Raw genomic sequence first — 24,072 nt, forward strand, 5'->3', positions numbered from 1 at the left:
TTTTTCCTTCAGGTATCATGAAAATTAATGTGTTTTAAAAATTAACTCAGGTAGGAGAGCTATGAATCTCAAATGAAGCATTTAAATCAGGTTACTGAAAGGAAGAAGGAAAGAAATTAACATTTATTAAGTGTCAGTTATATGCAGACCTTGCTGTATGCATTTCACAAAGATATTATTTCATTAAATCTTCACAACAATTCTTTGGGGGTAGATATTTGTAGCCCCACCATGAATAAGAAGAAAATGAGCTCAGAAAACTATACAAGTTGCCCAAATCATATAGCCAAGGTGGATCCCTGATTCCAAAGCTCTTTTCACTGCACAGAGTTTATTTCCCTGGACACAGAAGCACGTCCACCCTGGAAAATGATGGTTACATCTTTTTAATTGCATACTTCTTGGTTCCCAAGCAAAAAGCACATAGTGAAGTGATAGATGTGCCTAAAATAAAGTAAGGTGTAAAACCCATTTCAGTTTTGTCTCAACAATTTTGGATGTTTGCTAGATGACCCCCATTATAAAATAACTTTTAAAAATGTCTAACAAAGTTTGAGGTAAATAATTGCTCCCTGTGTCCAACTATCATTTGAAAAATTTCTAAAGGCACATTTTAAGATTTTCAAAGTTTCAATAAAAACAAAAATAAACAAATTGTACCTAATCAAACTTAGCTTTTGCACAGCAAAGGAAACCATAAACAAAACGAAAAGACAACCTGCAGAATGGGAGAAAATATTTGCAAATGATGTGACTGACCAGCGCTTAATTTCCAAAATATACAAAGCTCATACAACTCAACAACAAAAAAACAAACAACCCAATTGAAAAATAGGCAGAAGACCTAAACAGACATTTCTCCAAAGAAGACATACAGATGGCCAATAGGCACATGAAAAGTTGATCAACATTGCTAATCATTAGAGAAATGCAAATCAAGACTACGATGAGGTACCACTTCACACCGGTCAGAATGGCCATCATTAAAAAGTCTACAAATAATAAATGCTGGAGGGGGTGTAGAGAAAAGGGAACCCTCCTACACTGTTGGTGGGAATGTAAGTTGGTGCAGCCACTGTGAAAAACAGTGTGGAGGTTCCTCAGAAAACTAAAAATAGAATTACCATATGATCCAGCAGTCCCACTCCTGGGCATGTATCCGGACAAAACTATAATTCAAAAAGATACATGCACCTCTATGTTCATAGCAGCACTATTCACAATAGCCAAGACATGGAAACAACCTAAATGTCCATCAACAGATGAATGGATAAAGAAGATGTGATACATATATACAATGGAATACTACTCAGCCATAAAAAAGAATGAAATAATGCCATTTGCAGCAACATGGATGCAACTAGAGATTATCATACTAAGTGAAGTAAGTCAGAAGGAGAAAGACAAATACCATATAACTTACATGTGGAAGCTAAAATATGACACACATGAACCTATCTATGAAACAGAAACAGAATCATGGACATTGAGAACAGACTTGTGGTTGCCAAGGGGGAGGGATGGAGTGGGAGGCTGGGGTTAGCAGATGTAGGCTTTTATATATAGAATGGATAAGCAGCAAGGTCCTACTGTAGAGCACAAGGAACTATGTTCACTATCTTATGATAAACCATAATGGAAAAGAATATAAAAAAAGAATGTATACATATGTATAACTGAATCACTTTGCTGCACAGCAGTCATTAACACAACACTGTAAATCAATTATACTTCAATAAAAAAATTTAAAAATAAAAAAATAAAGATTTCTCACAGTTCCATTACCTTCAGAATAAAACAGTAGTTAGTAAAAAGGGGAAATACTGCCTCTTCCTCCAAAAAGAGATAGCCAAAGTCTGCCTTGAATCAAAAACAATATGCTTTAGCACTTAAAATGATGCCATGTATACTTGAGGTACTGGGTAAATCTAGGATTTCAATAGAGAATACAGTGAAATGTCACTGAAGGGTTCAGAATCGACCAGTTTTTGTCACTTGGGGTATTATAATTTCCAAAATAAAATCTTAGGACAGGTTCGTAAATAGCACGTAACTTGCAGGTTACAATATTGAGGCTGTTATCCTGTACTTTGACTGCTGAAGAAGAGTTGGTTGTGATTGAAAACCAGCCAGTTCTGATCTTTTATAATAAATCAGAAATGATTTTTAGAAGTCAAATTTTTTCAAAAGTATGTTTGATGAAGTGGTTTTAAAATATTATTTTTCTGCCATAAAGGTAATATATGATGAAATAAATCCAAAGTATAAAAGAAGGGAGAAAAAAAGACTTTGAAAAGATAATAGCAATTATTATTTGGGTAAATTTTCTTCCAAATTTTTTTTTGTGTGTGTAGGTATTAAATTTATATGGGTATATATTTTAAGCAAAATTAGTGTCTGAATTAATCCTGCTGAAAGCTCAATAAATAAATTTGTATCAAGTACCCACCTTTTGTTCTTTCCTTAAAAATATTGAGAGCATATTTCCATGTCTCTACAAAAGAATAAAAGCTCACTTTTAACAATTACTTGATATATTTCATTGCCTGGATGAATATATATCTTAATTTAATTTGCCTTTCCCTTCTTGAGGAATGTTTAGGTTGTTTCCCATTTTCTAATGCTACAAATATTACTAAGGTGAGCATTTTTTATATAATATTAAAGTAGATCAACTTATTGTCTCCGTGGAATAGAATCCTGGAAATGTGATTGCTTTCAATGAAGTTAAATATTTTAAAGACTCCTGAGAAGTAAAGCCAAATTGTTTTCTAAAAGGCTACATCAATTATGCTGCCAGTGTGGTAGGATAATACTTGTCTCAATGTATTAATTTCAGCCCTGAGAATATTACTATTTTAATCTTTGTTAATCTGATTAGCAAAAATTATATTCCATTGTTACTTTAATTTGTGTTTTTAAAAACAGGAAATTGAAATTTTTAATGTTATGAACATTGCTATCTTTTTTTCATTCATAAAATGACATATCATATTCTTTGCCCATTCTTCTTTTGGTCTATTTGTGTTTTTTCTTATTGCTTTCTATGTCCTTGAAACTTTAGAGATATTATCATCGTCATTTATTGCTAATATTTTCCCAGTTTTAACTAAACATTTAATTTTATAGATGAGTTTTTTTACATGTGTTTTGCTGATATATGTAATCAAGTCTATCAACCTTTATCACTGTGATTAATTTCATTGCATTTAGCTATAGTTATGGAATTTTAGTAGATTAATAGTTTGAATAGAATTTTCTCATTCATGTGGACTTAATTTTCGTGTTAAGTAAAGATAACACTTATTTGATTCAAATAAAAAAGTTGCACAACATAGTTTGATATATGTTGAGAAAGGTTAGTTAAACCAAAAATATTCCACAACCATAGGATAAATGAAATGAATCTGATTAGTCAATGATGTGTACTTTATTTTTATGTTTTTTTTTTTTAGATATTTTTTGATGTGGACCATTATTAAAGTCTTTATTGAATTTTTGTTACAATATTGTTTGTGTTTTATGTTTTGGTTTTTTGGCCACGAGGCATGTGGGATCTTAGCTCCCCAACCAGGGATCAAAGCCACACCCCCTACATTGGAAGGCGAAGTCTTAACCACTGGACTGCCAGGGAAGTCCCGTGATGTGTACTTTAATACAGCCTTAGCGCTCAGGTGATCTTAGGACTGTTTCAGGGCTATCTTTGCGTCTTGTTCCTTTTAGCTGCCTCTTGATTTTAGCTTAGTATCACCCTCTTTTCAATTATTACAGTTTTATGATATATAATACATATTAGGTATTACTAATCATACTTCTTATGGTCATTCTTCATTTATAAAAATATAATAAATATAAGAATCATATTCCCTATAGTTTATACCTCCATATGAATTTTAAAATCATTCTTTTAGTTTTCCCCAATTCCTGTTTTTATTTAATAAAATAAGTAGAAGTTGTTAGCTAATTTTAGGGAAAAAATAAAAGCTTTTACAATAGTGTTCTGTCTAAGTGTATAACATTTTTAATTTATTCAGTGTTTAAAAATTTAGTTCAGTAAGATTCTTTTCTTCATATATATCCTTAACATTTCTTGTTAGAGTTATTGTAGGCATTTTATGCTCTTTATCTTTTTGCTATTATGAACTGAATCATTTTCCCTCATTACAGCTCACTGAGATAATCACTATTATATAGGGAGATTATTAATGTTTGTCTTCATCTTGCATCCAACTTCTTAAACTTTCTTAGTAAATTTATGAGAATATTTTAGTTGATCCTTTTAAGTTTACAGCAGTATTCTCTAATCTTAAGATAAATATAATTTTTATCCTTATTTTCAACATTAACTCCTATGCTTTGCATCCTCATCAGGACACTGAACTTCCAGGGCAATGTTAATACCAGAAGACAGTCACATTTTATCTTGCTCATGATCTTAATATGAATTTTTCTCAGTTTTCTATTAAGCATATTTGTAGGTTTATAAAGATAATCTTAAATGATGTTCTTTATCATAAGAAAATTTCTATTTCTTGTTCTCTAAGATTTAAATAAATCAGGTTAAATTTTATTGAATGCTTGTTAAACAGCTCTTGAGATCACCTTTTGATTTTTCTTACTGCTCCTGACATTATGGTATATTTAATTAATAGATTTTTCAATATGAAGTCATCTTAACATACATGGGATAAACAATCCTCAGTAGCATCAATACTTGATGATCTTTTGCTCTGGAAGATCCAGGGGAAAGATTCACTTCTTCCATGAAAATTAAAAGGTGCATTCAGGACCTAATATCTCTTTTGAGAATCATTCTTTGTAATGTTTTCCTGCTATTTGCCGCCATTAAGATTTTTCATCTCTTCTTAGTTCTATTTTGGCAATTAATGTTTTCCTAGATAACCATCTTCCTTGCATAAGATTTTTTGACACTAACATAGCATACTCATAACTAAACATTGTTATCTCTTTTGATTCTTTTGTTGTGTATTTTGATTGGATTTGTCAGGGTTTTTGTTGTTACTGTTGTTACATTTTCCTGCAATGAATCAGCTCTTAGAACTATTTAATATACTTTAAGATATTGACTTTCTGTTCTATTTCCTTCCTCTTACTTTCCGTAGATTTTTAAAAATTTATTTTCTGATTTTTTTTTGCGTTGAATGTTTAATTCATGTATGCTCATTCTTACTCTAAAAATGAAAACAGTGTGCCTTTAAATCTGTCTCTTAACAGGATTTAAATCTGTATGCCTAAATTTGTAAATGCAATTTTCTCATTTTCTTTATTTTCTAAATACATTGTGATTGTGGTTTTCATTTCCTCTTTGACCAGCTAGTTATTTAGGAGCAGAATCTTCAATTTATAGGAATTTGGTTTGTCGTTGATGTTACCTAAACTTCTATAAGTTCTATAACTTTTTTCTTTCTACTAAACAATGTGGTGGTCTTAATTAAATTCTTACCGATTGTATTATTCTTTTTTTATTGAAGTATAGTTGATTTACAATATTGTGTTAGTTTTGGGTCTACAGCAAAGTGCCAATCACATTATTCTAATTCTCTACATTATTTTCCTTTTTGCCTATTGTATCAAAAATTGATCAAAGTGTGATGTATGTAATCATTCACAAGAATTATCTACCTGTTATTTATTTCTGTGTTTCCAACAGATTTTGTTATGTTTCATTACCTAAGGGATATTCATTGACATATCTTCAATTTGAATTGTGCTTTTTACCAATATAAAAAGATCCTTGATGTCCCTTTGACATAGTTTTTCCTTTGAATTCAACTTTTCCTGAAATCAGTATTTTCTGCTATTTTATTTTCATCTTTGTCTTATGAGTTTCTCATTTTTATTATTATTATTATTTTAACCTTTGTCATTTTGTGTTGGGGTGTTTTGTAAGCAACAGTAATAATATAGATTATCATTACATTTCCTCCCTCATATGGATTTTTTTTTTTTCTACTGACTCATCTTCAAGGTAGAGATTTACTGAGAGGCAGTATCTACTAACTGAGAATGTATATGGATTTCCTTACCTCTGGTCACATTCCATATTTTTGCCAAAATCTTCTGTTAAGGTGCCCCATTAAAACCCAAGTTACTGCAACAAGTAGACAGCTGAGCTGAAGTGAGAACGTTATCTATACCATTTTCTGGTTCTCCAGCACTCTGATCAGACAGTGTGATTATAATTTGCAGTCTCAAGCATACTTGACTCTTGCTCACGTTCATCTGTAATGCTTTCCTTCTAAGAACTACAGTGCCGTGCTCCCATTACTTCTTGTCTCAGGGTTTATGGAAGTTCCACTCCCCGATGTATCAATAGTTTAGCAGCAGAGATACTTGGCGCTGGGTACTGGTTAGAGGCATGTAGGGGAGGACTTCTCCTCCCCAAAACAGTACTTATGCATTGGATCAACAGCAAATTCTATAATTCTGTCTAGAATTGACCTTGATTTCTGTGGTCGGGGCACTTCCTGATCACCTCCTATTCACCCCATTGGGGAGGGAAGAATCCTCCCCCTAAATAGCATAAGAAGGCTGAATACGTGGGCAGATGAGACTGACAGCAGTTTATTCATCACCTGTGCTCACAGCCCAGGGGACCAGAGCATGCCATGCCTGGCCCTGTGGGGTTGCACTGAGGAAGAGAGGGAACAAGCAGGGTCTGTAGCAACAAAGCAGTGAGGTGATCTCTGGTTCCTACAGGAGGATGTGATTGCTGGTCTGAATAATGTTGAAAGCTGGTAAGGAAGTGAAATCTGTTACGTTGAGGACCGGGCGGAGTGCAGCTGGTCTGGCTAATAGGGAACTAGCCAGGAGGGGACAGTATCCCCCTGTGGGGAACATATCTGACAAAGGAAGCAGGGAAATGTGTGGTCAGGCCTTTGGGGCCCTGTGACACTCAAGATATAAAGGCAGCGCACGAAATGTTAGGCCTTATAATACAGGGCATAAGATGGGACAGGAATAAAGTACGTTCCTCTTTTACGTCAGCAGCTTTGTGCTGTTTATAGCCTCATAGCATGTGTGGGTCACCGTATGTATTTCTCAATCCCGTTCCAAAAGCCTTAAATTTAGTGTAAATTATCCCAAGAGTCTCATGATAGGTTGAGTCTCACGATAGGTCAATCCCAGGATTTAGGTGGAAATGTCATCTTAGGAATTTTAAACGGTATTTGGGGTAAGCTATGTCAAAGACTACTGTCCAGACGTTTTTAAACTGTTGAGATGCTAAGGAAAGTCCTAAAATTAGTAGCTCTGTTAGCGCCAGTAGGGGGCTGTATTCGTGCAGTGGTGAGGGTAAGAAATGAGGGTTCTGCTGAGTGATGATTCCCTTTACCGCTCTGTGCCTTCACCCTTTAGTCAATAACATACAAGAACTAGCTTAGATACGTCTATAGTCTGTTTATCTCTAAAATGACCGTGATCATTTAAGATAAATAGAAACATTTTATTTAGTATCTATAAAGTCTAATGCTTGAGAGTAATTACAGGCATACCTCGGAGACACTGCAGGTTCGTAAAGCAAATAAAGCAATAACAAGTCATGTTTTTTTGGTTTCGAGTGCATATAAAAGTTATGTTTACACTGTACATTCCTTGTACTGTAGTCTATTAAGTGCGCAATAGCATTATGTCTAAAAAAACGATGTACATACGGTAATTAAAAAATAATTCCGTTGGGAAAGTGGCACTGATAGGCTTGCTTGACAAGAGTGGCCACAAACCTTCAGTTTGTAAAACATGAAGTATCTGTGAAGTGCAATAAAACGAGGTGTGCGTGTCTCCCTTACTAATCCATGAGCTCCTTTTCTTAAGCAACTTGGAATGCCCATTTCCTGGCACATAAAAATTTCTTAACAAATGATTTTCAAATGAACAAATAAATCTAGCTGAGCAAGAGATAGTTGAGGAAACTGTGAACAATGCCAAATATTTTGTGAGTGTTCTATTACCTCAACAGCCTAACACTCATTACTAACTAGCTGGTTATACAATTAAAGTATGTAACTAGGGCTCACTGTCAGCATTAACAAATAGCACTTTGTCTTTCCTTGGACTCTTTACGTGGCTATTTTCTTCTCATGTTGTTCACCTTTCTGTCCACCCCAGCTAAGATCTAGAGAAGTCTAGTTAGTGCCATTCGAGACCTAAAGTCTTCACTTTGTCTCCTTTTGCAAGGATACTCCTGATTTCAATCAGGTATTAGAAATGTCAGATGAAAGATGGCACAAATGTGAATTATGACAATAAAAGTTTATAAGCTCCTAAAATAAAGTTATAGTACCTAAGAGCTGAGTCAACTGACAATGTTAAATGGAACATTTTACAACCAGTCCTGGGATAATGATTAAAAAAAAAAAAAAAAAAAAGGCACACAGAACATGAAGAAATATCTAACAGGAAATGGGCCCAAGATCAAGCTCAGGCTACGTGATTTTGTACGAGCATCTCTAAAGAGGGGAGAGGTGATAGCCTAATGCTTATGGGTGCCTCCTTTGTGCCTAACCCTTGACTTCTATTATCTCTTTTACTTCTCATAACAGCTCAGTGAGAGAGGTACTGCTGTCATTTTAGAGAGGAGAAACCAAGGTTGAAGGGGTCCAGTTGAGCAAATGCCCAACAACAAAACTATTAAATAACAGAGACTTCAAAAGTCTCTCTGATTCCAAAGCCCATACTATTTCCATTGGGTATATCTTTTTATACCCAATGCTATCTCTTTACATAGACACAATCTCTCTATATATATAAAACAAATTTAAGCTTCATGAAGAATCTCTCTCTCCAACTTGATGCTAGTGTTTGTTCCATGTTATCAATTTAGGTGGCGGTTCTCTTTACCACAAAGCTCACCATGTAAATTAGCTATGCAGTCAATATTAAATTATAGCTAAAGAAGGCCAAAATATGGGGCTGGAATGAGCTCAGCATTAGGAAGAAAGCGGAACACAAAAATGGTATTTAAGAAAGAATACTACTATATATAAAATAGATAACTAATAAGGATCTACTGTATAGCACAGGGAACTCTACTTGATACTCTGTAATGGCCTATATGGGAAAAGAATCTAAAAAAGAGTGGCTATATGTATATGTATAACATTCACTTTGCTGTACACCTGAAACTAATGCAACATTGTAAATCAACTATACCCCAATAAAAATTTTTAAAAAGGAAATAAAGAAAAAATAGAGGAGTATTATCAGGAGTCTGACCAGGTGGTATGGCACTCTTTCATTTTATTTTTAAAATAATTCCGCTCACAAAATATCTTGTTACTCATAAATTTCCACTGCCTTTAACTTTTCTAGTACGACATCCTCCTGTCACCCCACATGCACATAATGCCAAGTCACAGTGCTTCTCATGTGTGCCCACCCCAGCATCCCCAGTGACAGAGACACAAGCACACCGGCATGCCCGGGGGATCTAGCACCATCTCCTGACAGGCTGGTATTCGCTGTAATTGCACAATTTCTTGGAAATATTATGTTTTACCTTTAAAGATCTTACAAAATTGATATTCTTCTCCCTCAGCTGACTTTGTTATAGAATAAAGATAGTCTTTCCAATTACTTGTTATGGACCAAAATGCATGCTCTGGGAAGAATTAATGCCATGTTAATTCTGAGGCTTTGCATACTCTGCAAACTCCTCTTACTCTAGCCAGAGAAACACGGTGATAAAATGGTATAATCGCATGACATGCAAAGTGCTTATGTGAAATGAAAAGGACAAAAATATGAGTGGGATATTAATTCAAGAGAAATAAGGAAACAGGACTGTTTGAATAGGCTTAGCAGGATGGCTTAGTTCTTCCTGAAAATAAGTGTGATGCTATCTCACCTTACCTTGACCTCTCTACCCTGACTCCCCCATTCAAGTACAATCAAATGTGTAGTTTCTGTACACACACACACACATTAAGAGGGTTACACAATACCTGACAGACAGACATAGAGGGAAACATTCAGGGAAATTTCTCCTAAATATCAGATAAAGGCAGCATGTCAATATAGCAATAAAACCATAAATTTCTATTGTAATGGAACACAAATTAATAAAATGGGGAAGTAGAACTCACAAAATAGCTTTAAACTCAATACCAGATTTCATTATAGGTCCCAGACTATAATGGACACAAGCTAATTTTCATGGTTGTCCATAATAATAGTCATTGGGAAGTTAAATGACAGAAGAGAAGCAGCTTTAAATGGGAAATGGCACAATTATTCACAGCTGTCATGCTTATGCACTTGCTGACTATCAACCCTGAACAGAGCATTTAATTCAAACCCCATTTAAAAGTATACACTGTCAAGGGAGAGGCCAAGAACCATATTCTAGTTCAGGAAGCAACCCATAACCCACGTGAGAAAGATGACACTGAAGATCAAGTCTATTGGAATGTAGACGGATTGCTCACAACCCAATGTAGGAGCTGCTCCTGTAAAAAAGCAAGGAAATGCCAAGAACCTTGGCATCTGACTGCTCACAGATGATCCATTCCTGCTCTCATAATGCATAACATTTTGAGGGGAAATATTCTGCCCATTCAGAACAGCAATTGAATTTAAGTTCTCTCTCTGAAGATAGATTTTACCTTTTAATCAATCTTTTAAACTTCTGTAATGCTATATATGTGTGATATATTTGTTAATATTAAGATTCCATTGCTGTTTCTAAAGTATTGTGTAAAAATAAGTGCTGCATGTATAATATATATGATATAATACATCATATTTCATATAATGTATTTAATAATATCTCAAAACCAACTGAAGAAAAATTGAATGTGTGTGTAACACATAGAGATAATATGGATATAGATACATAGGTGTAGATATGAAAAGAGAGTTCTAGCAAAGATCAAAGCAAAAGCCACAACTTAGGAGTAAAGTAAAAGAAATTACCTGAATCCTAATTAGTTTCATATATACTCAGTTGGACATCAAAAGGAAGTGAGGATTCCTTACTTAGGGGTATTAAACTGAAGGGATTACTCATCAGGTTAAAAGAAAATCTTCACATCAACCAGAGACTGCAAGTATTTGACCGATAGGGTCTGTGGTATTATAATAAGGTAACACTGGATTATCTTATCTAAGTTATCAAAATAAAGTAATATCTGACATCTACATATATTATTATCTCACTAGCCTTACAATTAGCACATGCAACCAGCTATCTGGTGATGGTAAATATTTTTCATACATTGAATGTATATTTACCAAACAATCCCTATGGGGGTGCCAAGCACTGTTCTAGATATTAGACATATAAGGATGAAAAAGACAAATGTGGTTCCTGCAAATTAATAGCATAATCAGGGTTACTTTTATAACCCAGTTCTTCTGACACCTATGTTGTGTTATGCAAATCAAGTTTTTTTGACCTTCAAAACATTTGGCCTGCCTTGCTTATTATTTTACTGTTAATTACAGAATTAAATGAATTTTAACTATGAGTTTCAGATGTGCTTTTTTGCTTTGTAGATATTATTCAAGCGAATAAAGCTCTATGAATTGTGGCATGATAAAATATTCACAGAAACTTATAACTCCACACTTGAATAACAATTACATTTGTTCCAAACAGGCAATTGGTTTCCAAACACATTAAACAAAGGCAATTTAGAAAGCTTCTTCTTCTTCTTGGCATCATTAACGTTGTTGAACGTCCTGGGATTCTGGAGTGTTTCACAAAGGTAAGTAAGTGTATTTGTACATTTGGTAGTGTATATATGTCCATGCCACTCTCTCACTTCGTCCCAGCTTACCCTTCCCCCTCCCCATGTCCTCAAGTCCATTCTCTACGCCTGCATCATTATTCCTGTCCTGTCCCTAGGTTCTTCAGAACCTTGTTTTTTTTTTTTAATTCCATATATATGTGTTAGCATATGGTATTTGTTTTTCTCTTTTTTAATTTATTTTTATTTATTTATTTTTGGCTGTGTTGGGTCTTCGTTTCTGTGCAAGGGCTTTCTCCAGCTCTGGCGAGCGGGGGCCACTCTTCATCGCGGTGCGCGGGCCTCTCACCATCGCAGCCTCTCTCGTTGCGGAGCACAGGCTCCAGACGTGCAGGCTCAGTAGTTGTGGCTCATGGGCTTAGTTGCTCTACGACATGTGGGATCTTCCCAGACCAGGGCTCAAACCCCTGCACTGGCAGGCAGATTCTTAGCCACTGTGCCACCAGGGAAGCCCTTGTTTTTCTCTTTCTGACTTACTTCACTCTGTATGACAGACTCTAGGTCCATCCACCTCACTACAAATAACTCAATTTTGTTTCTTTTTATGGCTGAGTAATAGTCCATTGTATATATGTGCCACATCTTCTTTATCCATTCATCTGTCGATGGACACTTAGGTTGCTTCCATGTCCTGGGTATGGCAAATAGAGCTGAAATGAACATTGCGGTACATGACTCTTTTTGAATTATGGTTTTCTCAGGGTATATGCCCAGTAGTGAGATTGCTGGGTTGTATGGTAGTTCTATTTTTAGTTTTTTAAGGAACCTCCATACTGTTCTCCATAGTGGCTGTATCAATTTACATTCCCACCAACAGTGCAAGAGTGTTCCCTTTTCTCCACACCCTCTCCAGCATTTATTGTTTGTAGATTTTTTGAGGATGGCCATTCTGACTGGTATGAGGTGATACCTCATTGTAGTTTTGATTTGCATTTCTCTAATGATTAGTGATGTTGAGCATTCTTTCATGTGTTTGTTGGCAATCTGTATATCTTCTTTGGAGAAATGTCTATTTAGGTCTTCTGCCCATTTTTGGATTGGGTTGTTCGTTTTTTGATATTGAGCTGCATGAGCTGCTTGTAAATTTTGGAGATTAATCCTTTGTCAGTTGCTTCATTTGAAAATATTTTCTCCCATTCTGAGGGTTGTCATTTCGTCTTGTTTATGGTTTCCTTTGCTGTGCAAAAGCTTTTAAGTTTCATTAGGTCCCATTTGTTTATTTTTGCTTTTATTTCCATTTCTCTAGGAGGTGGGTCAAAAAGGATCTTCCTGTCATTTATGTCATAGAGTGTTCTGCCTGTTTTCCTCTAAGAGTTTTATAGTGTCTGGCCTTACACTTAGGTCTTTAATCCATTTTGAGTTTATTTTTGTGTACGGTGTTAGGGAGTGTTGTAATTTCATTCTTTTACATGTAGCTGTCCAGTTTTCCCAGCACCACTTATTGAAGAGGCTGTCTTTTCTCCATTGTATATTCTTGCCACCTTTATCAAAAATAAGGTGACCATATGTGCATGGGTTTACCTCTGGGCTTTCTATCCTGTTCCATTGATCTATATTTCTGTTTTTGTGCCAGTATAGACTTCACTTTTTCCATTGGTCCTTATAATAAAATTGTTCTTTGCTCAATTCTAAAACAAGATTTTTTTCTCCACCATATAGTACCATTTTAGAATTAGAAATAACCATATCGATAATAAGAACGAATGAGTCATTATCATTAAAAGCAAATATCATTAAACAAATAGCTAGAAATCTAATGATGCTTAAGATTTGGATTCCATTCAGGCCTTTAAATCAGCAGTGACCATTTCAAGGTCAATAACAAACTGTGCAAAATCATTTAGCCAGTCAGTCACCTGAGACCATTCAGTGGCTTATTATGTATTATCTACCATCCATCCATTGCCAGCCTGTCTCCCTCTCACTGACGTATTCTTGGATGGCTGTGTTCTTTTGAGCAAATTCTCTAACCTCTCTGAGCCTCTGTTTTCACACATGTAAAATAAGGACAGTAATTCCAACCTTCTGTGGGCTTTGTAGGGAGATGAATTTTGATAAAGGACCAAGTGCGATGTCTGCCACATAGCAGGAACTAAACAGATTTTTATTTTCCTCACTTCTTTTCATTCATTTATCTATTTAGTATCTCATCTATTGCCACTTATTCCTTGCCTGAATCATCCTTTTGTTCATCTAATAAATCTCTTTTGGAACATCAGTCATGTGATAGGCACTGTAATAAGTTAGAAGGACATAAAGTCAGTATCAGTAAATGTTTAGTGTCACCTATGTCCCTGCTTTCATGGAGCTTATGGTCCAGTGTAAGAGAGGCACTTAAACCTCATGCAAGACAGAATTAATGACAAAATCAAAAGTCTTAATGGCTCCCTGAATTTTAAAATTTCTTACCTTCCAAAGTGTATATTATTGAAGTGACCCTCCAGGATGCATAATTTCCCTAAAATGCCTGTCTCATTCTTAGATTGAAAACCAAATTAGAAAGTCAATTCTTGCAGAAGGATTCAACAGAAATGTCCGCAGCTTTGCAGCAAAAAGTGTTGGCAACAAAAACTGAAATTGAAGGCAAGACCTTTCTCCCCTCTGTCCATCGCCTCCAAACACGAGTGGTGCCCATCCACTAATTCTCACAAACCTGCCTTGTTTCTCAATTTCAGTTACGCTCCCACTGTAAGAGTTGACCCTGTCTTTCATGAAGTAGTTTAAAAGGCAGTCTCTAGAGGCAGCCCAGTTGAATCCAGTCCCACAACTTAGCTGCACAAACTTTAAGCTGTTTAACCTTGCTAAGCCTCAATTTCTACTTTGTAAAAAGGAAATAATAAGAATGGTAACTGTGTCATAAGGTTGCTGTGAGGATGAGTAAATGGCCAAAGTGTTAGCAGTAATAATAATGGCCTCATATGTTGCCTTATGCTCCCTTCTTTTTATTCTTTACCTAGACTCATGCTGAGATATGGCTAAGATGACCACGACTGTGGGCTGAATTCAGGTAGAATTAGTGCTGGAACCAAAAACCTACTAGCTCAGGGACTGATTCATTTATTCATTTATCCATTCATTTAACCAACATGTTAAGCATTGTTCCAAGCACTAGAAAAATAAAACCAAAGAAAACAAAGTACTGGTCTACGTGGAGCTGGCATCTAGTACTCAAAATATTTAAGTATGGTTCTTCTGTGATTGTCGAGCAAGTGAGTTACTGTAAAGTGAGAGATGGTGGAGTTGGGGTTCAGAGAAGGAGGCAAGAATAAAAAATACAAAGAACCAGAGATTGGAGGAACCAAAGATGAAAGGAACTAAGGGATAATGTAGGGTTTATTCAGAAAGAAATTGGATTCTTACCAAATCTTCTCCATCTCCTGTATACTTTCTTTTCTCCTGCCTACTTTTTGAGGGAAGGTAAAAAAGAGAGGGTGAAACAAGGCAGGAAGGAAAGAAATTAATTTTCCATGTGTTGAGCATTTCTGTCTTAAGCAGCAGGTTTGTCCCCCTCCCTGTTATGGAGATCATACCATTCCACTTTATAAGTAAGAAAACTAAAGTGAAAATCTAAGTAAATTGACTAAGTTCACACAAGTAGGATTCAAATCCTAGTTTGTTTGTCTCCAAAGCCCATACACTTTCTCCTAGACTATGCTGCTTCTACTCAAGCTTATTTCTATACTGATTGTTTCTGTCAAACACTAACGAACAATAAGGATGCAAAGAAACAGGAGAAAACACAGACGTCCCAGGGACAGCATTATTGAAACATATTATTTATGAGGCAGATGGTGTTTGATCTTAATATAATTCCAATCACAATCCAATTTTTACCAAACCCAAAGATGTATTTGTTCATAGCCAGATACTGGTGACAAATCTATCAAGAATAGGACAGTCCCAAGTTATTCCTGTCCCCAAGATCTTGAGACCAGTGGATTAATGATGAAGCAGCAGCCTCCCTAACATACAGGTGGAATTAGGTTTGTGTTAGCACCTGAGGGCACCCTACCATTAAGTTTATATTAGTGTGCGACAATCCTGGTGTAAGAAAGACCTAGAACCAAACTAATCTTGTAGGGGTCAGTAAGATATCACTTAACTGAGTATAATTAGGAATATTCCATGAATGTCAGTCCAGATGTACCTTCCATTACTACAAAAACAAAAAAAGGCAAACAATCCCCTGCCTCTGCCTCTGTCTGTATTAGAGTCCTCCTCAATCAAATCTGAAATAGGGCAATGGTGACATGACACACCTGAGGTTGTCCAGGTTGGGGGTGAAGGAAGTAGGTGGATGAAATGTCTTTCCTTGCTGAAAAGTATTATACAAACACCTCTACAGTCCTTACTATAACTATGCATCCTACATCAAATGCTAAAATAAAGGATATTACAGATGTTTATGGGGGGAGAGAGCAGAAGCGTATTTGTCATTACAACTTGACACCACTGTCCCTCCAATGTTGTAAAACACATCTTATAAAGTTGATATCATTGTGCTTATTTTGTTAATGATACCAGTAATCTTTTGTGCATAACCTGCAATGATTATTGAAAGAGACATAAATCAGAGAAAAATGACCAGTCATTCAAGCATATCCTTTTCTTACAGTTATCTCTAGCAATATATTAAGAAGGAAAAGAAGGCAAAACTCTCTAGCATTGGAAACTTTCACAAATCAAAAAAAAGAAAAAATGTCTGACCTCAGAGACTTAGGTGCATTTGATAAAATTGAACTTATGGCCCTTGACCATTTGTTCGTTCAACCAATATTTATTGTACATCTGCTATGTACCAAGCACTGGTCAAGGTACTAGGAATACAGCAGTGAATAAAGCAGTCTGAAATTCCTCTCTTCCTGGAACTTCTTCAAAAATGTTTAAGAAATAAGTTGCCTTCAGAGGCAGCATGCCATAGAGGGAAAAGGCCAGGACTCTGAATAAGAGAGTTCTGGTTTCAAACCCAGGCTCTGCCAACTATTACTCATATAAACCTTAAGCAACTTATTTAACCTCCTAGAAGTTCAGTATTTCTGTCTGTGAAATGGGGATGGTTCCACCCTTCCAGGGTTATAGTGAGAATTCGGTAAGTTAGGGTCAGCACTGGGCCCTAGCATGCTGCCTGGCACTTAGAAGATGGGAAATCCAGATTTTTCTTGAGTCAAGGATAGAGGGCACACATTTTAGAAATATGTTCATGGATTTTTTCTTTGACAGTGGTGTTTTCCACACAGTCTCAGCACCGAATTTACAAACCCTTAGTGCATCTGATAAATCTTTCGAGTCCTGCAGCCATGAAATCTACAAGGTTGATAATTTCAGACTTTCCAGTTCTCTCACTGTCAGACTCACTGCAGGTTGTAAAAGAGCGCCATCTAAAGGTCCTCATGAGACACCTTAATAAGTCCTAAAACTCCTTTTGTCATTTTATAAAGACTGTTCTGGTGAGCAGTGCTCTTAAATAATCATCACTGTTGTGCCAGTATCTATGGGCCTATAATAAAAGGAAGACAAGCACAGGGGGAAGGCAAATGATTTATCAAGTCATCTACATCTGGTCCTAAAAAAAGCTTTCTTTCTTTCTTTTTTAGATATTGTAATCTAAATCATTTTAATGTCCAGAACATCAGTGGAAGTAATCTTGAAGAAACACTTCCCCTCCATGAAAAGTCTCTGAAATTTTATGGCAGTACACAGGAATTTTCTTCGAGTATTGATCTTTGGGAAACAGCCCTATGAAACTCTGTTTGACTCAACCTGTCTTATGAGCAGAGTATTCACTGTTTTCTTCGGCTAGACACTATGCATTTTAGTTTTAGAGCTAATATGTATGAGAGTGGCCTTATGAATATTATCTGTGTACTTTACAAAGACTAATTATGACTCTTCTAGTCATAATTATGACTATTACACTTTTGCATTAACATGTTGTGCCTTTGAATTAATGAAGTAATTTCAAAGTCTAAGTAATTACTCTATGACAACAAAAAGTTAATATTTCCTATACATTACAATATTTTATAACTTTTTACAATGGTTCGGCCGTTAAAAGCAACCTATATGACATTTTTTAGTTTTCACGTGTCCTTAGAATCAAAATAACAGGATGTTAACATTCTTTCTTTCAATGCATTTATTGAGTACTTACTGCATGCCAGGCATAGTGATCATATACTGTCTATGTCAGAGTAAATAATAAACCTATACATAATTTCACTATATTTCATCTTGCTATTACACTATCAAGTTATGAATTAAGGAAATTTTCTCTGAATCAAACAGCAGCATTACTTAAATAGAGGTCCTTAACAAAAAGAGAATATTCACATACTGAAGAAACTGTAAAATAAATGTAAATGATGGAGTTATTGCGATTGAAGGAAAGAAGAAAATTAAGGAAGGTTAAATGAGTGTTGGGGGAAGGGCAAGTGATCAAATCAATCAGGGATGCTTAAAGAGATTCCCTAGTCCAAAGGACGTCTTTTAGTCTCCACTGTTACCAGTTCAGACGTTCTCAGAAAATTATCTTCCAAAAGAGATTTTTCCCGTATAAGCAAAGAAATGTGAAAAAACTCATTTAAACCAAAAAAAAAAAAGGCAAATACAACTAGTGTCCCAAATCTTTGTAGCAGTGCTTGTCAAAGTTTTGTTAAGGACCCCCTGCTTCAGGCAACTCTTTCTGGCCCCTAACACAGACTGCTTTAACCCAAACCTTTTTCCAGGGATCGGCAGTTCTAACAAACCTTCCCAAGTCTTCTTACTCTCCCTGAAATCTGAGCACCGCTGCTTTCCGGGACAGTTCAAGCTGGATAGGAGAGGGGGGTTTATCAGTTGACTGCAAATGATTCTGCAGTTAAGCATCTCCCTTGTGACCTAAAATATTTTAGATCTGTAGAATAAAAGATTTACACATCTTGATTAGGTGTGATATGCATTTTTAATTGCAAAAGAACAGCTGTAAAGCACCAGGTGTTTCTCTTACTCAAACTATTTTTTGTTTGTTTGTTCTGAGGACAAATGAAAAGACAAACTCTTATAGACAAAAATTCTTGCCCTGTAACTTTTTCGAATCCTTCTTTTTTCAGCATTTGTTCTCTGACGAAACAGTGAGGCCAATCCTTGATCTGCCTTAGAATCCTTCTTTGCTGCAAAACGTTAAATGCCAAGTTTGCGATTTGGGTTTAATGAACACCCCAAAGATCAAGAAACCTTTAAACATCTCGTCTCAGTACAAGTCAGAAGCTCTAACAGTCCCTCTCACCATTAGAAAAAGGGTTTGCCTTATTTTGTTGTCTCCCCCCTGCCCCAAATTTGCCTTCCTCTCCTTAATTTCTACATCATAATAGAAAAAGGTGCTCATTACGCTTTCACTCGTCCTTAGAGATGAAAAGAGAGCTACAGAATTATAAAGATGACCCTAAGCGAACACCAAAAGAGCTTAGAATTCTCACATTGGGGCTGACGCTCATGATTAGCTAAATTGCAGGAACTACACGCGCTTCCATTGGAAACAGGATGCATTCATGCACTAGTTTCTTGTCTAGTGCTTAGCAACATTATCACTGAGCACCTGGAATAGTTTAGGCATTAAGTGTAATTGGTTTTGCTTTACATAAATCTGTAGCTTTGTAAATAAGCGGAGCATTTCAGCTTCTCTGTAACACCAATTAACTTAAAGGGATGCGTTGTTTGCCGGAGACTGCTGGGTTCTGTACTGTATTTCTCCAGTAATGTGCTCACTGGCTGGCAAAGTTCTGTGTCCCTGCAGTGTTCCATTGACTCCCAGTCACTTGGTGTCAAGGGTCTGTACCCAGCCACTCATTTGCTCCATTTTTCAGTTGTAAAAGATTGGGAAAATGAAGTCTTCCCTAAGAAGCATCTTCTGTGCTCTATTTCTGTCCACGATGGAGACCTGAAAGGCAAGGCACTTGAAAATGTTTTCTGTGACCTGCAGAGCACAGATCTGACCCCAGCTGATTCTGCCCATAATTGATGTCCACATCTCTTTCCTCTTTCTTTTTTTCTTGTAACGCTTCAATCCAATGCAGCCAAAAGTCACTGCATTGAGCCTGTATACAAAATTAAGAAAACCATATTCTTTTTTTTTTAAATTAATTTATTTATTTATTTTTGGCTGTGTTGGGTCTTCGTTTCTGTGCGAGGGCTTTCTCTAGTTGCGGCGAGTGGGGGCCACTCTTCATCGCGGTGCGTGGGCCTCTCACTATCGCGGCCTCTCTTGTTGCGGAGCACAGGCTCCAGACGCGCAGGCTCAGTAGTTGTGGCTCATGGGCCCAGTTGCTCTGCGGCATGTGGGATCTTCCCAGACCAGGGCTCGAACCCGTGTCCCCTGCATTGGCAGGCGGATTCTCAACCACTGCACCACCAGGGAAGCCCCAAGAAAACCATATTCTTATTATGTAAATTTGCTAGTGAAAATGTTTCCATCAGAGGGACTTTTTTTAATAACACTCAGAAATCTGCTCCTGGGAGTTGGTAAATTTTTTCAAGCTTCTGGGATATTACCCCTCATCTCTTTACTCGGCTTAATCCCTTCTCTCTCATATCCCCTTTAGGTAATCTTGATATATAGCATTCATTCCATAGCATTCATTCCACTCTGGCCAACCTCTAATTCTCTTGGTTTCTGAAAGTGTTTTGTCGACTATCAGAGTAACAGTATCACCAAAATACAGCTCATGATTCCAAAAAGTCTCCTACTAATATTATGTGATTTACAAATTGAAGGAGGGAGAATCACCCTTTCTGAAAACTGTCAGGGTCCCTTGTTGGATGAGCAAAGAGCTTCAGCATTAGGACCGTGAACCAGTCCAGCGGTGGGCATAGCCCATCGCCACTGCTAGAGAAGCTGACATACAATTACCGGTCACAGGCTTATGGGTAAGGTTCTTAAGTGAAATCAACAGCCAAGTGATGACAGCACACAGGTGCTGCTAACATTCAGGTCTGCTTGTAGAGAACAGGGAAATGAAAGGACCCACTCATAATAACAACCCATTACAGTTTACAAGTTGCTTTCACATGTATCGTCATATTTGGTTGGCACCACTCCTGGGAAGTAGACACATTTTGTACATGAGACATTGCAGCTCTGAGACATTGAGTTATCAAGAGTCACAGAGATACTGGATGTCACAGGACTAGAAGCTTGGTCCCTCTGTCTCTAAAGAGCCAGCCCCTTCTACAAATGACACTCATAACGTCACCAACACTGGATCATCCCCAGCCACTTAGGTGAAACACTCTCTAAATAATCCAAAAGGGGACAAGAATGAAAAGAAAGACCACGTTGGGGTCAGAGACTCTGACAAAATGGTTACCCAAAACAGCATGTTTCTAACATCTCTTCCCCTGCCCTCAGCTTCCTCTGTGTTGCCAGACACCAACCTCATGTGGACCTTAGGCTGTCAGAAGCACCCCATGAAAAGACCTGCCCAGACTGACCACACTGGGGTCGGGAAGGAGGGTCCTGGGCTCAAAAGCATCCTTTCCTTCCCCTTCCAACAAAATGCCCTCGGATGTGCTATAGTCAATTCCAAACTGCTTAGGAAAGAACGGGTTAAGAAAAACAAATTCACCCCCCAAAATGTGACTAATATTTGTGAAGACTCCTGTAGTACTTGCTGAGTACAAGACACTGTTCTAAGTGTTTTTATTTAATATTAACTCATTAATCATCACAGGAACTCTATAAGTACAATTGTAGATCCCATTTTATAGATACGAAACATGAAGCACAAAGGACTTAATAACTTTCCAGGGACTTCCCTGGTGGTCCAGTGGTTGAGACTCTGTGCTTCCAGGGCCGGGGGCACGGGTTCGATCCCTGGTCGGGGAACTAAGATCCCACATGCCGTGCGGTGTGGCCAAAAAATAAAAAAATAAATAATAAATAATTTTCCAAAGGTTATACATGCAGCATGGACAGAGTAAAAATTTGGACCTAGGGATCCTGATTACAAATACCAGGGGCTAGCCTTCTCTATATAACTGCCTCTCAGTAAAGCTGTTGTCTACAATAGATTTGTATGTATTCTCAGGGCAATTCCATGGAAGACAATGCCTTAGCCCAAGGGATTTCAGTCTCTTTCCGTCCCGACACAATAGAACGTGACTTCTTCCATCAGTCGTTGCTGGATGGAAACAACAGGTACTTTTAACACCCCTAGGTAGTGTCCCCTCCCTCCTTTTTTGTGAATAATTATTGTTCTCCTGCTTAAACCCAAAGACATGACTCTAAGGGCAGAATTTCAGACTCTATGGTAGTGAGTGGGTACTTCTATCTCAAAACTGTTGTAGGGATTCTTGTAGGGTGTTCCTTAAATCACAACGTAAGCTGTCTGTTCCTCAAATGACAGTCATCATTAGATCAAGATGGAGCCTTAGGTCAACTAGTCTCTCCACTTCCTTAGCCTCTCCACAGACATTCCTGGGATTCCTCCAGCCCTGTTCTCCAGTGAGTTTAGTGGAAGTGTCAAAGATAATCGAGGATCGTGATGACAAGACCAGCCTCTCTGTCTCTCTCTGTCTATCTCTGTCTCTCTGTCTCATTCTCTTTTTCTCTCGCGCTCTCTCTCTCTCTGGCTCTGTGTTCCACTGAGGTTGTCTACAGTAGAATGGATGCTATTTGACAGCCAAGATCTTTTCCCCAAGTGATACATTGTCACTAGTCTACTCAGAGACTTTACTAATTATTAAATAATAATAGCACCCAAACCTTAATCTATCACCCATCTTAGACAGGTTTGAATCCATTTACTGGCTGGGAATCAGGTTGTTGCTTAAGCTTGCTAAACCACAAGTGACCAAGTCTCATATAAATACAGTAATGAGTCAAGAGCCTATGACAAGTGTCTATTACCACGGTAGCAGCAAGTCAGGAGCACATTTAATGACATTTACGCAAAGAGCAAGGTAACACTGCTACCAGGGATAAAAGAAGGAGAAAAATGGAATCAACGGGAGGCAGAAATTTGGCAAAAATCAGGGGGAAGTCACCATAACATTGAAGAAACTACCAAGAAAGCACACATGTCGTCATCATGTCAGTTTTCATTTTCCCAAAGCAATCTCTGGAAGCAAAACGAGAAGGCAAGTCGAGAGAATATGCTAAATTTTAAAATAAGAGAAAGAGCTCTCTGTCAGAAATGCCAGAGAGGAAGTGTGAGCTTCAGAAGCCAGAGCAGTGAGAGGCCATCTGGAAACACTGATTTCCCATTTTGGTGTGATACACTGCACAGCGTAGGTGCCTGGATTCCCAGGAATTGATTAGGACCCCCCTAGAGCAGACCCTATGCTTCTTACCACATTCCCACGCCTCTCCTACACGAGTGAAACCTTCCTGACCAGTTTCTACGGTATCTCCAGAAATGCAGACTTCTGTCTTCATGCAGCTTGTACAGTTCTGCCTTACTTCTTTGCAGCCAACCACGCCTCAAAGACAGGAACAAACAAGACGGACAAGTGTGGCAGTGAATGAACCGTTTTACTGCAATTGGAAGTTCACGGAGAATAAATTATCCTCTAGTTCAAGCTGTCCAGTAGTAATTCTCATTAATAATAACACTTCGACAACAGTCTGCCTCTCACAATGACAGTGAGTGCTGGAAACTTTATCGTTAACTCTCGAAGCAGGAGTCACATCCCAGACGGCCGGCCCAGATCACCATATGCAGCTCACAAGAGAAGGCTTAAATTACCAGGAAGCTTGACTGCATAACTGTCCCCGAAGTTCACTGGCTAGATGAGCAGGTGGAAAAATTCCAAGGGCTTCTCTCCTTCCAGCTTTCTCTGCTGATTCACGTTACATCGTAAATGATTTTTCACATTAATGAGTTAGTCTAGCTACAAGGATACTTTCCTCTCTTCTTGCTTCACTGAAGGTATCTCTTTTACTACAGGATCTTTATTTCCTACATGTGGCCACAAGGTAATAGAGAATATGTGGTCCATGAAGACAGAGATTTTTGTGGAGATCTACATCTCCACATATGTACTTACATACACATATACATATACTTACATGTACAGAAGGAGAGTCAGTAGCTGATGCTACTGTGCTTCTCCATAAACACTTCTTCATGTTGTCTCTCTGTATGGGCTACTCTGGGCTTCTTTGAAGCTTGATGGCTGGTACCCAGGGCAAGTATCCCCCAAAAGAAATAAAGCCAGGCAGAAACAATATTGTCTTTTGTGACCTAGCCAGTGGCTATGCAGCATCACTTCTCCTGCATTCTATCTGTTGAGGCAGTCAGAGAGTCCTGTTTAGATTTAAAGACGGGAA

At 37.3% G+C, this 24,072-nt stretch overlaps 1 protein-coding gene across 1 annotated transcript in view; it reads left to right on the plus strand.

Annotated features, from left to right (window-relative positions):
* The window catches only part of SLC15A5 (solute carrier family 15 member 5), a 91,742-nt gene extending 74,232 nt beyond the window's left edge, over positions 1–17,510 (plus strand). The window contains 2 exon segments of the mRNA XM_061206181.1: positions 11,618–11,726; positions 17,363–17,510. Of these exon segments, the coding sequence (XP_061062164.1) occupies positions 11,618–11,726; positions 17,363–17,510 (257 nt within the window).
* The last annotated feature ends 6,562 nt before the right edge of the window (positions 17,511–24,072 follow it).

Source organism: Eubalaena glacialis, chromosome 11, assembly GCF_028564815.1.
Source record: "Eubalaena glacialis isolate mEubGla1 chromosome 11, mEubGla1.1.hap2.+ XY, whole genome shotgun sequence".
NCBI classification, from domain to species: domain Eukaryota; kingdom Metazoa; phylum Chordata; class Mammalia; order Artiodactyla; family Balaenidae; genus Eubalaena; species Eubalaena glacialis.